This window comes from Acanthochromis polyacanthus, chromosome 7 (assembly GCF_021347895.1).
Source record: "Acanthochromis polyacanthus isolate Apoly-LR-REF ecotype Palm Island chromosome 7, KAUST_Apoly_ChrSc, whole genome shotgun sequence".
Classification (NCBI taxonomy): domain Eukaryota; kingdom Metazoa; phylum Chordata; class Actinopteri; family Pomacentridae; genus Acanthochromis; species Acanthochromis polyacanthus.
In genome coordinates this window covers 4,398,802-4,414,299 of record NC_067119.1, presented here as the reverse complement: position 1 = coordinate 4,414,299, position 15,498 = coordinate 4,398,802, and the positions used below count along the sequence as shown (strand labels likewise).

At 40.8% G+C, this 15,498-nt stretch overlaps 1 protein-coding gene and 1 long non-coding RNA gene across 2 annotated transcripts in view; one reads left to right on the top strand and one right to left on the bottom strand.

Moving 5' to 3' along the window:
• Nucleotides 1-14,345, bottom strand: part of bmp2k (BMP2 inducible kinase) — a 72,726-nt gene extending 58,381 nt beyond the window's left edge. Inside the window, exon 1 of the mRNA XM_022212378.2 lies at nucleotides 13,385-14,345. Within this exon, the coding sequence (XP_022068070.2) occupies nucleotides 13,385-13,535 (151 nt within the window). The 5' untranslated portion in view covers nucleotides 13,536-14,345. The remainder of the gene's footprint in view (nucleotides 1-13,384) is intronic.
• Nucleotides 2,536-15,498, top strand: part of LOC127534895 (uncharacterized) — a 382,765-nt gene continuing 369,802 nt past the window's right edge. The window contains exon 1 of the long non-coding RNA XR_007943444.1: nucleotides 2,536-3,060. This is a non-coding gene — a long non-coding RNA (uncharacterized LOC127534895). The remainder of the gene's footprint in view (nucleotides 3,061-15,498) is intronic.

Below are 15,498 nucleotides of genomic sequence, written 5' to 3'. Positions count from 1 at the left end.
TGTTTCTAAGGAGCAGCTCCATAAAAGGCGATATGAGGAGGTGCGGCGATGACTCGTTTTTCATACAAGGCTTACAGAGCTGGAAACTTCTGGCAGGCGGCTCTCATACGTCTTACCTCGACTACAGTGTTTACAACGAGACCGGCAGACAGAAGTGACTGTGCTTTAGAGGGTTTATGAGGATGTTGGGAAAGACGGAGAGGTGATGCTGGATGGAAGAGGACGGATGAGGGCGAAACGTCACAAGAAGCTCAACGGCATTACACAATACAAAGAAAAACATGGGGAAACGGCTAGGAAGGACCTCTTAAATCTGATTTTTGTTGTCTTTAAAGTGTCTTCCTACGATGCAACGCATTTTTTGGACATTACACTATATATTTCTTATCTTCCGTGAGAAAACTTCCCTCGCTGTTGGGGCATGACTTGGGATGAAGCCAGTTGTAATTTTGTCAATAGGAGGCTGCAATTAAGCAAAGCGAATGCCAGGATGGGCGGGTGTCAGTCTAGGTTGGAGTTTCAGGGTTTTTTTGTACCAAATGTGGTTGGTTCAGACTCAACAACAGGTCTAATTGTGTAGGTAAAGTAAGAGGAGAACGTCATGTTTACAGCAGCCTCCACACAACTGTATTTATGCAAAAAGGAGTAAACGTAGCAGAGAAATGATTTGTCTGTTCAGGGCACTAAAGTCGACAGAGCAGCTTGCCCAACATCTTTCAAAACTTTAACTGTAATTAAAAGCTTGCACCACCAAAACTGCCAAGCTTTACCTTTGAGAAACATTTGTAAGCCACTCTCCAGTCCTTTAAACCCTAAAAACTCCTATCTTTATTTATCCTGCTTTAAAATGGGTTAGATATAACTCTACAACATTGCTTCCTTGTGAATGCATAAATTTAAAAAAAAAAAAAATGTTCTTTAGATTTGACAGGCATGAAACTCCAAAAGTCCGAATCCATTTTTTGAGACTGTCATTGTTGGGGATTATTATTAGTAGTAGTATTTATCATTATTATGTATTCTGGTGTGAGCCACCCAGCAAGACTACAGTCAGTTTTAGCACAAAACCAATTCCTAGTCATCAAAACCGAAAACTCAGAGCCACACAACCCTCGAAAAATGATTTCTCCTCCCTTTTTATGTGTCTACAAGCCCATACCTATGAAATATATTGAGGATTTAAAAAGCCGTTCATCAGGATAATCTGATGGGGAAATAACAGTCCTGCATTAGATATAGGTTTGTCAGACTTTCTGTAGCCTCTGACAGAGCAGAGTGATATGTTGACACTGATCTGGGTTCATGCTCAGTGTCAGTAATTAAGAACGATGCAGTCATTCATCACTTTCTGACTCGTCATGGCCGCGTCATGCAGCTCACATACGCCTGCACTCAGCTTCCAACCCGTACTTAGCTCCTAGCAGCAGGCCAGGAAACGGGATGTTTATTTTTGTCCACGAGTCACCTGAGCAATATATTTACTTTGAAACCTAATATTTAAATAATATCCTCTGGGAGTCACAATCATTTCCACACCGGCATCGACATGACACGTTCACAAACTGACCGACTGACACTGAAGCACCGAGGAGTCCGTATTAAAGTGGTAGCATCTGTCCGCTCTGTTACACCGGCTTACACTAACACTACCTAACAACAGCCTATTGTTCATCACAGTGAGGGACTGGTAATGCAGGGATTAGTGTATTTACTAACAGCACATGCAATCCTCGTTCTCACACAAACCTCTGAATCGGTAATAAGGAGTCTGGAGAGCTTTGAACTTGTATTTGTGAGCGCATTCATAAAAGATGTCCTCATTCAAGGTCAGCGCTACAAATTTCTTTCATAAAAAACACAGGAGGCGACACGGTATCCTGGTGCACCATCTGTGTCACTTTCTTTGACAAATCTAAGCATTTTCCTGCTATTTCAGTAACAAGAAGAAAAGCACTAAGAGCACAGTCCTCCAAGGCGGTCATTTCTGGCGGTTGAAATCTTGAAAAACAGCAAATCATATGACCTAAATATGTAGCAGGCGGCGGGAAGTGATGGGACTCGGAAACACCCCTAAAATTTAATCAATCGTTCCTTGTATAATTTCTGACAGAAAGGTCCTGATAAGTCCGCAGCAGTCTATCTGTAGTAGGATCACAATCATGTGATCATCAGCAGGAGGCTGATGTAGTGATCACTTGTTGTCATGGTAACAATGACGCCATGCCGCTATCTGGCAATGATACAGAAATCTTTAACAAATCCGTGGATCCACACTATAAGCTGCATCACTGCCAAAATCTAATCACTTGGTCCTCGTGTCATTTCTGATCTTTCCGGAAAATTTCATCCAAATCCAATGGTCTGTTTTTGAGTAATGTTGCAAACAGACGGAGTAACAGACACACAAACAATCCATGTATGGTTTGTTCTCTGGTTTTTCCATTTCAAACGAAAAAAAATCGTTCTGTTTTCTTGCTTTTTCGTTTAAAAATTAAATTTGAAAAACGAAAAATAGAGAAAGAAAAAAAACACTGGGCTTTTACCAATTTTAATGTTTAAACAAAAAAAGCCTACTGACAGAAATCAAAATTGTTCTCCATGCAGAGCCTCCTGACGTTCTAGAGCAATGTGGAGCTGATTTCTGTGTGGGTTTTGCCACTGTCAAAGAGCTCATGAATAAAACTGGAAAAGGGCTCAAAGACAGCCATTCTTGATGTGTGTTCGCCGTCCAAACCAACTCAAAACTGCTCTTCCGGTGTTACAACAAATTAAAACAGCCGTATTTTGTATTTCGGGTTTAAAAAGGTAGAGCAAAAATCCAACACAGTGGTTTTTCATGAGTTAACCCTTTAAGCTTCAGTCAATTCCAGCCGTTTTCAGTACAAAAAAATCGCTAATATTCTATTTTTAAATAAAAAAAATTACGAAAAATACGGGGAATATTGGACGGGCATCACGAGGTGCATTTCCTTGAAAATGACCGATTCGGGGATTTTATACGACTTCAGGACATGTTTTGGACAAAATAGTTTACTGGCTTGTGTCATCTGGATGTAAAAGGTTGGATTATGGCCGTTTTTTGTGGAATCGTTTTTTTTGTGTGTAGTAATGAACCCGGAAATGTGAGTCGCGCTGTGTGCGTTGAAGCCGTGTATAGAGAACGGATGGATGGATATTTGTTTTTGTCGGACAAATGTGTTTTTCTCACCCGCTGTAGTAATCGCATCTGAAAGTGGTTTATACCGGCGGATTCATGAGAATCTAAGCTTTCCATCGGTGTATAGTGTTTGTAAAATCGTGTTTGCAGCCGTCGGACATTCCTGAAATTCCTATGCAAATTAGTAGGTGTACCGCCGGCGGTACACCTACGACGCACTGAAGCGTAAAGGGTTAAACAATACATTTCTACATTTAGCTTTTAAAAGGGAAAAACAAACAATGGAAAAACCAAAGTACAAACCATACACAGATAAACGTACGCCGATTGTCACATAACGTAAAAATGTCTATTATTCCAGAGCTACGCTAGAAAGCTGAGCAGCTATACTTGGTAACAATTCGCATCATTTTAAGGCCGCCGATTTTCCTTTGGTGCGGCTAAAATCCCTTTTCTCTATGTAGGAGAAAATCCTATTTACTGTTCAAATCCACTAAACTGGATCCTAATGATTTGTGTGCATCAAAGACGGGAGAAAGTCCACGATCTGTCAATACGCCGATCAAAGACGTGGCGGTTGTTGAAAGTTGGCCGAAGTCGAACGACGCAGCGACAATCCAAATCAACGTCCTTGTGTTTGGTGTCACCGTTTGACCCGAGTTCACTCCCACATTTGGCCTGGTGCCCTCCTCTGATCGGGCGATGGTGAATTGGTGGAAAATAATTCGTTTGCGGCCTCACAAAGAAGAGAGGAGGGGCAGATACAGAAGGCCTCAATGAGCAAGCACAAAGGCAGCGATGCTCATCACGGGACCGAGAGCTGCGTCGTACCAGCATTCTTTCTCGGCTGCTGGAATAAGACAACAAAAGGGCCACAATGTGCCTATTCATCGCCGGTACAGTATGCTAATAATGTAGTCGAGATGCATTCTCACCAGCCTCCCTTTGGCAGAAAGCGAGGATCAAATAGGTCATTGAAAAAAATAATATCAAAAAGGGACGCTCTGACCTGTGCTGATCAAGTCCTGCTTTAATCATAACAAAACACTCAGTCCTGCGTTTGTCTCAGTCAAATTACCATGTTGTTTCTGTTACTTATCAACAAATCAATACGATCTGGGTGTCTGCAGAATGCTTTTATCCAACTCAGGGCAGCATGATAATCACATTTTCGCTCGCTGATTCGATTGTTTGCTGCAACATGACGGTGTAATCACATCGTGCTGTTAAAGGAAATTTACTCGTCCAAACAACAGCAAAAAGAATTAAAAGGTTTACACAATATTTATGTATTGGTAGATGCAGTGAACAGCTGGGGAAAACCTGTGACCTTTGTTTTTCAATACATCGGTTTTGATGTAAGCTGACAAATGGCAGGAACATTTAGAATAAAGCAGCAAACAAAGGAACACCTACTGCACTCTATCTGCATTCTAGTTAGCTTTAATTAATCCTAAACCAACATAAAAACATAGAATTTGCAGCATACTAAATCGCTTAAACCTGGTTATTTTATACTGAAATGATGCGAGGGATTTCGACATGCACCTGTCATTATTCAGATAATTTCTGAAAATAGGGAGGCTTTGTTTATCTCTATAGTTTTTGGGATATTACACCTTGTTTAAAGCTCAAATTCTTTAGGACACACATAAAAACTCAAACACATTAGAGCTTAAGATCACTACCATTATGACTATGGCTACACTAATGAGTAAAACACATCAAAAAACTTGGAAATGATAAATTAAATCATGAATGATGGAACACACGATTGAAATATGACATAATTAACACAAGTGAATAATTTTCTGTGCTACACTACCATGTTAAATGTTGGTTGTTGAGCTGTGTTATGCTGTCTGCTATTCACACTCAAATTTTTTTTTGCTAAATGCAGCCACATACGACTTCTTTGACATGGAGTCAGTTAGCTGCAAGCTGCCACCAAGTAAATGTTCAATAAACATTAAATAAGTTTGATTTAGCAGCCTCCATTAAGGCGGGCCAGTTCAAAGTTGTGAGAACATTTGGGAGCTCACAGATAGTCTGATCGTTTTAAAAGGGTGATGATGTAGTAGCACCACAGACTCTTCGACCAATTAAAATTATGGAAGATAAAAGCGCTTCAATCAACCAATCGACTAGACCAGGAGTGTCAAACATGAGGCCCGCGGTCCACAATCGGCCCTCCAGAGGGTCTAATCTGGCCCGACTTTGTAAAGTGTAAAAACTCCAGAGAACACATTAACTGCAGATTGTAAAGTTGCAAAACTATAAATTTAAAAATTATTTCTAGACCATGAGAAGTTGTTTTGATCATAAAGTAAAATACTAGATTGCTCATTGTTCTTTTGAGTCTCATTTTTGTAAAGTTTTGTCTGGTTTTTTTGTCTTACTTTTGTCCGATTCTTGTCGTTTGTCATTTTGTTTCTCATTTTTGTCATTTTGTTTCCTTTTTGTCTAGCTTGTTTTTTTGTCTTTTTTGGTAATTTTGAGTTTCGCTTTTTTGCCGTCTTGAGCAACGTACTTGTCATTTTGTGGGGTTTTTTTGTCTTTGGGGTTTGTCATTTTTTTCCTTGTTTGTCCATTTTCTTTGTCACTGTCAAATTTTTTGTCTCTTTTTTTGTTTTTTTCGTGTTCTTCGTCTCAATTGTTTGTCTTGTTTGTTTCATTCTTTGTCTCGTTTTTGTAATGTCTTGTTTTTGTCTGATTGTTGTCGATTCTGTTGTTCCAGATATCTGTGACTGAATGTTTTGTTTCTTTGTAGACACTCTGATCTGGAAGTTAATGTGTGAATGATAAACTGAGGAACAATGTTGCTGAAATTGAATTTTTTTTTCAGGTTGTTCATAGTGCTTCGTAAAAAGACATTTCCTTAAATGTGAACTTTTGTAGTTGCCGTTATTTATATGTTATTATGCTGTGATTTTACTGGTCCGGCTCGCTGGAGATCTAATTGGGCAGAATGTGGCCCCTGAACAAAAATGACTGACACCCCTGGACTAGAAGATTTGGCATTTACAGCCCTAAAACTTCAGACAACACAGCATTAGAAAAAATGGCTTTTACTGCTACAAGTGCACACTGGATTGAAACTGGGTCATTGGGGGGAAAAAAAGAGCTGAAACTAACCCAACTTTACCACAACACGCTGAGATATCACCCGAGAAGGAACTGTGATAGCCAATCAAACAAGCAGATAAAATCAGCACCGCAGTAATAACTTTGCTAAATTACAGCGTCATGCTTCTTGCAGCGCTGCTCTGTCTGAACCAGTTAGATAGCGTCCTCCAGTATCATTACAAAAACACCCAGTGACTGAACGTGCTGCTCCATCGCTGCATCTCACATAAATATTGTTATTAATTCCCGAGCCCTGAGCTGACTGTTTTTCCGCTCGATCTACCCAAAAAGGCAGCAGATATCTACACAGTTTATTTACTTAACATTTGGCTCCAGTTTTCATTTGTTATAGCTTCTCTAAGAAAGCAAACGCTGCTTAAGAACTTCCCAAACAAGGAGCTTATCGAGTGCACGTCCCAGCATTTGCATACAGGACTGCGAATTTCTAGCAGTGCAGAAACAAAAAGGCACCTTGGAGGCAAAAGCATGGCGGCTGCCCGGGTCACGAGTGTTAAAGGACACGGTGAAAAAGCCACGTGTTGGTTGTGAACACAGCAGCTGTTTGCATGGAAACAGTGTTTGCGTTGCTACTGTTTACATGATCTGTGGCTCGTCGCGGTGAGGGGAGCCCCCGCTACCGAGACTGGAGATCTTACAGAGCCCCGTTACGAGCCCAAAGCCGTAAACGCTTCTAGATTCTGCTGACGGCGAGCAGTATTTGTCTGAAGTCAGCATGCTAGGAAGAAAAAAAAATGGTTTTGCGTCACGACAGGCACGTGTCACTTAAAATGCACAAATATTAGGAGCTTGTTTTGAAGTTTTTGGGATGAAAAAGGTTTAAAAAAAAAAAAGTCTGCAAGTCTCTGAAGCCTAGAAGATGGAGGTTACCCTAATTAGACGAGATGGTGATGAATTCTAACCTTGTTGTTAATGCGTTTGTAAAACTGCAAACGTAGGAAGTGAAACCAGCGAGTCAAGGTCTTCCTGTTAATTATAAAGACGCGGTGACACTTTTACCTAGAGTTTACCGTCGCGTGCAAACACGGGGCCGTTTGACTTCTACCTGCAGCGCGAGGGCAGCTACGGCGGTCTGGTGGATAAATAACGGTGACATAAGGGGCTATTATGCAAGTTAAGATGACAACAAGACATGTTCCAGAGGCCGTTATCTGGGAAACGCTTAGTGGCTGCTCAGCAAACGGCTTAATGAAATATTCTGTCTGCAGGTACACAGCGATCAGTGCAGGGAGAGTTCGTCTGGCTCCAAAAAAAAAGCCCATTAAATAAATCAAACAGAGCAGCTTGAAAACAGCGGATTAAAATGAACTTTTAAATAACATGTACACGAGGCTGTTTCTGCAACAAAATAAACTACATGCATTTCCGTACGGCACCCAGCGCGATAACAGCTGGTGGACGAAGGACGACACGCTAACAGATGCATCCTGTTCTGATATTCTCTAGAAGAAACCATCAGAAAATGATCGACAGAAACCACAGAGGCTGAAGGGGAGAGGAGGGAAATGACGGGGTTCCTACTCCGGCTCTGCAGACAAGAAGAAGATAAACATCATGGTGTCAAGAGCCGGACCAAAAAGTTTAATGTGACGTTTGATGACAGACACCAGAGTTGGATTTTTCCAGCAAACTACAGCCGAGTGCTTGGCGTTAAGGCTGGGGTGTCAAACTCGTTACAGTTCAGGTTCCACATTCAGTCCAATTTGATTTCCAGTGATCAGTAGAATAACACCATGAAAACCTATAAACCACAGCTCCAATTCTTCCCTTTGTTTTAGTGCAACAAAGTACGTTCTGAAAAGGTTCACATTTAAGGAATTATCTTTTTACAAAACATCATGAACAATCTGAAGTTTCTTGACAAAAATAAATTAAATTTCAACATTTTGCCTCAGTTTATCATTCACACATTACAGCTTATAGATAAGAGTGTCTGCAAAGGAACACAACATTTAGTCACAGCTGTCTGGAACTGAATGATGTAGCAAACTCGAACAAAAAAAGACAAAAAGAAGACAAAACATTGCAAAAATGAGACAAAATGACAAAAAAAAATGAGACGAATGACACGAAACAAAAAGACAAAAAATGGGACAAAGGTTACAGAACGACAGAAAATGAACAAAAACATACAAAAAAATGTGACAAAATAAGACAAAAATCACAAAAAAAGACTAAACAAAACAGTTACAAAGCGACAAAAGAGACAAAAACATAGAAAAAATTATGCAAACAAGAAAAAAATGACAAAAAAAAAGACAAACAAGCGAGGCAAAAAAGCCCAAAAATGACACAGAACGACAAATAGTGAAACACAAAGTAATAAAAATAAGACAAAAAACACAAGTGAGCAAAAAAGGTAACAAAAGGAGAAAAACAAAAAACATGATGAACAACAAGTTAGACAAAAACTAACAAATTACAAAAATTAGACAAAATGACATAAAGGAGACAAATGAAACAAAACAGCCAAAAAAAAGTTACAAAATGACAACAGTACAAAAAATAACAAATGACACAAACGAGACAAAAAAGGCACAGAACAAAAAAGCAACACGCAAAACAACAAACAAAGCAAGACAACTTGTCATGGTCTAGAAATTATTTTAAATTTATAGTTTTACAAATTTACAATCTGCAGGTAATGTCTTCTCTGGAATATTTACACTTTAAAAAGTCGGACCAGATTGGACTTTCTGAAGGGCCGGTTTTGGCCCATGGGCCGCATGTTTGCCACCTCTGCTTTAAAAGAATCTAATGCTTCTCATTAAAGGGGCACAGCTGCTGGATGAGCGTTGAATAAGGGAGCGGGACATGAGCCACTCAAACATCACATGACGCGTTAAAACACTAAAATGTCGGTCGCACAAGTGACCCAGAGTCGACCTGATCAAACCTATGCACGCCGATGAACGAACGGCTTCAAGCTGTGGTTTTCGCTTCATCTGGTTTTACAAAACTTACCAAGGAGGAGGGTGGTGGTGACTGGCTGCTGCTATGACAGTTTCACTTTGCATACAGAGCCTCATGTTGTGGCAGAGTCAGCAGTTGATTTCGTTTTCACTCTGATGTGCACTCTAATGTTTATCTATGCCGCTGCTGACTCTGCAGTTCAAATGTCACTGAGACAAGAGGACAGAGCTGCAATACTTAACTATTACACCTGATAACTATTACAACTTGCCATGGTCTAAAAATTACTCTTCACAAAGTCATCCCACACGCCGGATTGGATCCTCTGGAGGGCCGGTTTTGGCCCGCGGGCCTCATGTTTGACACCCCTGGTCTACACAGTCACAAAGTTTAAGCTACAGGTGAGCGTCCACAGCGGACCAGGTGATGAAACTGACATCACATGAACCCTGTGCAGAAAAACAAAGCAGGAACTGACCTGAAGCAGCCATAAAGTGGTGGTTGAAGTTCAGGTGTTGCTGAATATAAAGAACATAAAACCAGCAGTGATAGAGTTAAGGACATACGCATAACAACGTAAAACGCTATATTTATATAAAACCATTTCAGGCTGCTGATGTTACCTTTATTTATGTCCTAAATGCCGATGGCGAAGCTGCCGGGTGGAAACAACCAGTTGATTTATTGTAATGGAGCAGCTGGCTGTTTGTTTTTCATTGTGTTTGTGCTTAGATAAGTTCTAACTTCAGTGTTGGACTTCTCTAAAATGACTTCTATTAGAGGACAAACCATTAACTTGTTGCACTTTCCCTTTTAGAGCAGCTTGAAATCTGCTCTCTTGACACTCCAAAAAATTTTTTCAAAAAAAAAAAAAATCACACACTTCTCTTGCTAATAAGCAGGAAAATAAATTCTGAGCAAACCTTAAAATAACAGTTTTCTCCAGCAGACTGTAGAGCTTCAGATATTTCACTTTACTGCAGATTAACGTGTACACAGCTGTCAGTTCAGCAGCAGTACTTCTGCTCTGTTTTTTTTTGCTGTAGCATTCTTTCCACCTTACTGAGGAGCAATATTCTGCTTCCACATTTCCTCCAGCGACTCTGCAGCCGTGCTAATCTATGATTAACTGGCAGCCCTGACACTCTGCTCTTACCTTGGGACGGATTGATGAGCAAAGTTCACGCTGTAACCTTGTGCTGCTGCTGCTGGAAACCAGCCTCAGACGCTTCACATGATTGGATGATGACACACGCTCATGACTGCTCACAGGAAGGGCTTTGGTTTTTCTTGTTTTTGTTTTTTGAGATCGGGTTTACAGTCTGACATTACCTGGGGAGACATGCGTGTCACGTCTGAAGGGTTCGGTTAGCGCTCAGTATTTAAAGAGACTTACAAAGAATGGTTCTGTAATTACATCAGTGAACATGCAGAGTAAGCATGTCTGATAATGTCTGACAGCTTCATTTCTTCCAATTAAAACTAGCTGGGAGCAGAAGTCCATCAGGTTTGTGTTATTTGACACCGATTAGATAAATCCTCAAACTGGAGTAGTCAAGTAGTTGATTTATACCAGGGGTGTCAAACATGTGGCCCGCGGACCAAAACCGGCCCTCCAGAGGGTCAAATCCGGCCCCAAGGACGACTTTGTAAAGTGTAAAAATTACAGAGAAGACAGTAAGTGTAAATAGCAAATTACTAAAACTATAAATTTAAAATAATTTCTAGATCATGACAAGTTGTTTTGATCAAAGTAAAATACTAGATTGCTCTTGTCGTTTTGTGCCTCATTTTTGTAATTTTTTGTCTAGTTTTTTCCCCAGACTTGTTGGTTTGTTTCTCGCTTCCATCGTTTTGTGTTTCCTTTTTTCCTCACTTGTGTTTTTCGTCTTATTTTTATCATTTTGTGTTCCGCTTTATTTGCGGTTTGGTGCTTGGTCATTGTTGTTCTGTGTTCGTCTCACTTGTGTTGTTTTGTTTCCCACTGTCATTTTTTGTCTCGTTTGTCCATTTTTTTGTCGCTTTGTAACTTTTGTCAAATTTGTCTCTCTTTTTTTGTTTTGTTTCATGTAGTTTGTTTCTTTTTTTTGTCTTTTTGTTGTTTTGTTTCCTTTTTGTCTTATATTTATCATTTTGTGTTTTGCTTTCTTGGTTATTTTTTATCTTGTTTTGGCGGCTTTTTGTCTTTTTTTGGTCTCGCTGGCGTCATTTGTCCATTTTATCATCACTTTGTATCTCGTTTTTGGAATATTCTTGGGTTTGGTTTTTGCCTTTTTGTCTGACTTTTGCTCTTTAGATCAGAAAGTTAAATATTAGATTGTTTATTGTTCTTTTTTTGGTTTATGCCTCATTTTTGCAATATTTTGTCTTGGTTTTTTGTTGTTTGTGTCATGTTTGTGTTTTTTTGGTCTCGCTTGTGTCATTTGTCCATTTTATTGTCGCTTTGTGTCCAACTTCTGTCCGTTCTGTACGATCACTGCTTCACATAAGAATCCACTGCTGAGGAGAAAACTTCAAAAATTCCTGCTTATTACAGACTAAAGCATAAAGTATTTGTAAATGCTGCTTTCTGGGGTGAACTCTCCTATCAGCATGACATTTTCTGGTAACAAAAAAACTTTAGAAACCAACTTCCTCCCACTATGTTAAAAACTCCAACAGCTAATTAGTGGTCAGATTGGCTGCAGAGGTCAATAAATCAAAGTATGCGTCCAATTAACACGCTGATAAGCCGTTTGCAAACACACAGCTGTTTCACAAAACACACTTCCTCATTCAGACATTTCTGAACACAAAGCTCTGCTAAGCCACGGAGGAAATTTTCAACATAACGAGTCCGTCCACATCCCATAGAGCTGCAGCGAGCAGACAGCTATTGCACAAGTCGTCCTTTATGTGTTGATCCAGGCAGGCCTGTTGTTTCTTAGTCTAATGTTGCAATCAAATTACACTGGTGCAAGTTAACAGAAAACTTACTCCAAGCCAGTCAATGGAAGAAGAACTCTATAAACGTTTTAGAGTAAAGCTTAGAAATTTGGAGGAAATATCTAGTGTGGATTTGTTTTGGAATAAATAAATACATTTACAGTTTAATAAATCTAAGAGCGCTACCACATGAGATACAATCAAAGGTGTGACTTTTGCACGAGGTGGTTGGTGTGAACTTGTAAAACCACCGACATAACGGTTAAAACACTGGCACGGATGCATAACCTACATCCTAAACTGCAGCCTTTGCAATTCACTGATTGAATTGTTAGAAAATGCAATTCTAAGTTGAAGTCAAAGAATTGTCAGCAACTAATGATTTTTTTCCTCGGTGACTAATCTGCTGATTATTTTCTCGTTTAAACGATGAGTTGTTTGGTCTATAAAATGCCAGAAAATGGGGGAAAATGTCTAACAGGGTTGACCAAAGCTTAAGATCATGTACACAACCAGGAAATATTTGGTTTTTAGTCAAAGAGGAGTAAAGAAACCAGCAAATATTCAGACTTCAAGTCATAATTTCGACTTGAAATCAACAAATTGTCTGCAACTAATGATTATCTTGTTTAAATTGAGTAGATACTTGGTCTATAAAATGCCGAAAATGTAGACCAGAGGTTAAGATTGTATCCATACATGTCTTCTTTTGTCCACAACCAACAACCATTCAGTTTATAGCAACAGAGAAGTGGAAAAAAAACAGCAAAAATTCACAGTTGAGATCGGACAATTTTAACCGTTTTTCACTCGAACCAACTCATCCATTAAGATAATCACTGATGACTCATCTCTAGCTCTACTGTAAAGACAGAAAAACTCCTCTGATGCTCTATTAAATCCTCATGGAACAAAAGCATACTGTCACAGAACTTGTGGAGTTATTCTCAATGGCTGGATCTTTACAATGCAGGAGGACTGGATCGTTGATACCCCCGAGGCCAAACCACCCCCAGAGGAGCAGCTGAAGCAGGATGTAAACCACAGCTGGATGGGGAAAAGTTTTCAATCCAAGCCAGGAGTGAAATCCCTCAGAACCGTTCTGTACATGGTTTGTTGTGGATGTTTCAGTGAGAATCTGAACTTTAACTGACAAGTCTAAACCCATACAGAGCCGGAGCTTCGTGCTGTGTGGCGGGTGTGTCCCAGAAAACACCCCAATGTGATTAAACCCTCCGTACATACCCTCTGCGATCAGCTCCTCCACGGTGACTTGGTACCGGCCAACCGCGAACACTTTCCCGAAGTAGCTGCTGACTCCGGAGCTGGAACCGGACCCAGACGCCCCTCCAAGTCCGCCGCTCTCGGACTTTGGCATTCTGGAAAACTTCTTCATCCTCGACTCTCTCTCTCTCTCTCTCTGTCAAACTCAATTCCCAAAATCAGTGGCGAACAAGCCGCACAGTCCAGTCTTTAAAAAAAAAAAAACTCGGTAACGTCCGACGTCCCCTATCTACTTATCCCCGAGTCTTTTCTCCTCCGGCATGCTCCGCGTCTGGTTCTTCTGGAGGGACGACACGACATTAAAAAAAGTACAGTTAATAAACGGGCGTTTAAAAACAAGCAAAGAAAAAAAACTGGTTAGTTAGCTAATGTGACACATCACGCTAACGGGCTGCAGCTGTTGCTAGCATGCACGGACTCCACTCAGGACGCTCCGCCGACAATGAAGAGGGGACGACGGGCACAACAACGCAACTGGCACCGCCGCCGAGAACAACCTTCACCACCCCTTCCTCTCCGGGATAAAAATCAAAAATAATAATAAAAACAGCCCCAGCGGTGCTCTGAAAGTAGCTTCGGTGTCGTTAGCTTCCGCACGCCGCGACTTGTTCACTCCGCTCGGGCGCCGCGGCTAGTTAGCCCCCGCTAGCTGCTGGTTAGCCTAGCCACCAACGGTTCCTCCGCGAGACGAGCCACCCCGAGTGCAGGTGGGCAGGCGGAGTTAGGAACCCTCGAGACCGCGATCCGAGCCGCTTAGCAGAACCACCCCGGCGGAGTGGCTTCGTCTCGGTTCGTCGGTGCTACCTCCGATGTCCTCGGTGTCATCTCCACTAACGTTAAACTTCTCGTGACTCTCCGAACGGCAGGCTTCTCAATAAGTGGGTGGTTTGTTATTTACCCAATGAGAGTGACAACCTAACCTGACCAGGCCCCGCCCACTCCCATTGTTGTGATTGGTGTAAGCGGAGAAATATATGGGAGCCCGGAGGTGCCATAGAGACTGAAACAAATGAATGAATGAAAACAGGCATGATGTAAATAAAAACACCTCTGGTCCATTTAAAATTACACGATAAATAGTCGAATTTGATTGGACTCAGAAACACACCCACAACTTAATCAGTTGTTCCTTGTAACATTTTTGGCAGATAAGTCCTGATAAGTCCTCAGCGGTGGATTTGTGGTAGGATCGCAAACATGTGATCATCAGCAGGCAGCTGATGTAGTGTTCACTTGTTGTCATGATTACAGTGACACCGTGCTGCTATCTTGCAATGATACAGAAATCTTTAACAAATCCGTGGATCCAGACTATAAGCCGCATCACTGCCAAAACGTAATCACTTGGTCCTTGTGTCATTTCTGATATTTCTTGAAGGTTCTGTCCAAATCCATTAATCCATTATTGAGTAATGTTGCGAACAGACAGACAGACGTATGCCAATCGTCACAAAACTTTGCCGCTCCTTGGTGGAGTAATGAATGGGTTTCAGAATTCAACATTCTGTGTGAAAGCGTCTTACAGCAGTTTCCGACAGGTAATAAAACTCACCTTGAGTTCTCGCTGAAGAATAAACAAAGTATGTTGTCTGCATCTCCCCAGCTCTTTTTTAATCTAGGCTTGTTCAGTCTTCTGATTTTACTTATGCTGTCTCCATTTTGTTCAAAATATGTCAGAATTTTAAAACTCCTGTAGTGTGGAGCCTTGCATCAACACGTCAAAGGCACTAACAAGTAACTTACAATAATACATTTTTTCATGTCGAACTTTCGTCTACATTTCCGTTTCTTGGCAGGAATAGGCTTCCGTAGGGCAGCCAGACAATACTCATCTCTGGCTGGGCAGCATGAGTGACAGACCAAGCAGTTTGGTTGAGGAAGGAGAACACAAAATAGGCTGGAAAGAATGCAGTGCATGGAGAAATAAACAAACCTCAGGCTGCACTGAAGTAACGTGTTATCCTCATGCATTTATATTGCCCTGCTTATTATTAAAAATCCCAGTTTAACCAGTTCATATCTGGGTCTTTGTGTGTTTTTCAAACCATTGCTACTTCCTCAGTCTGTGTAAACTG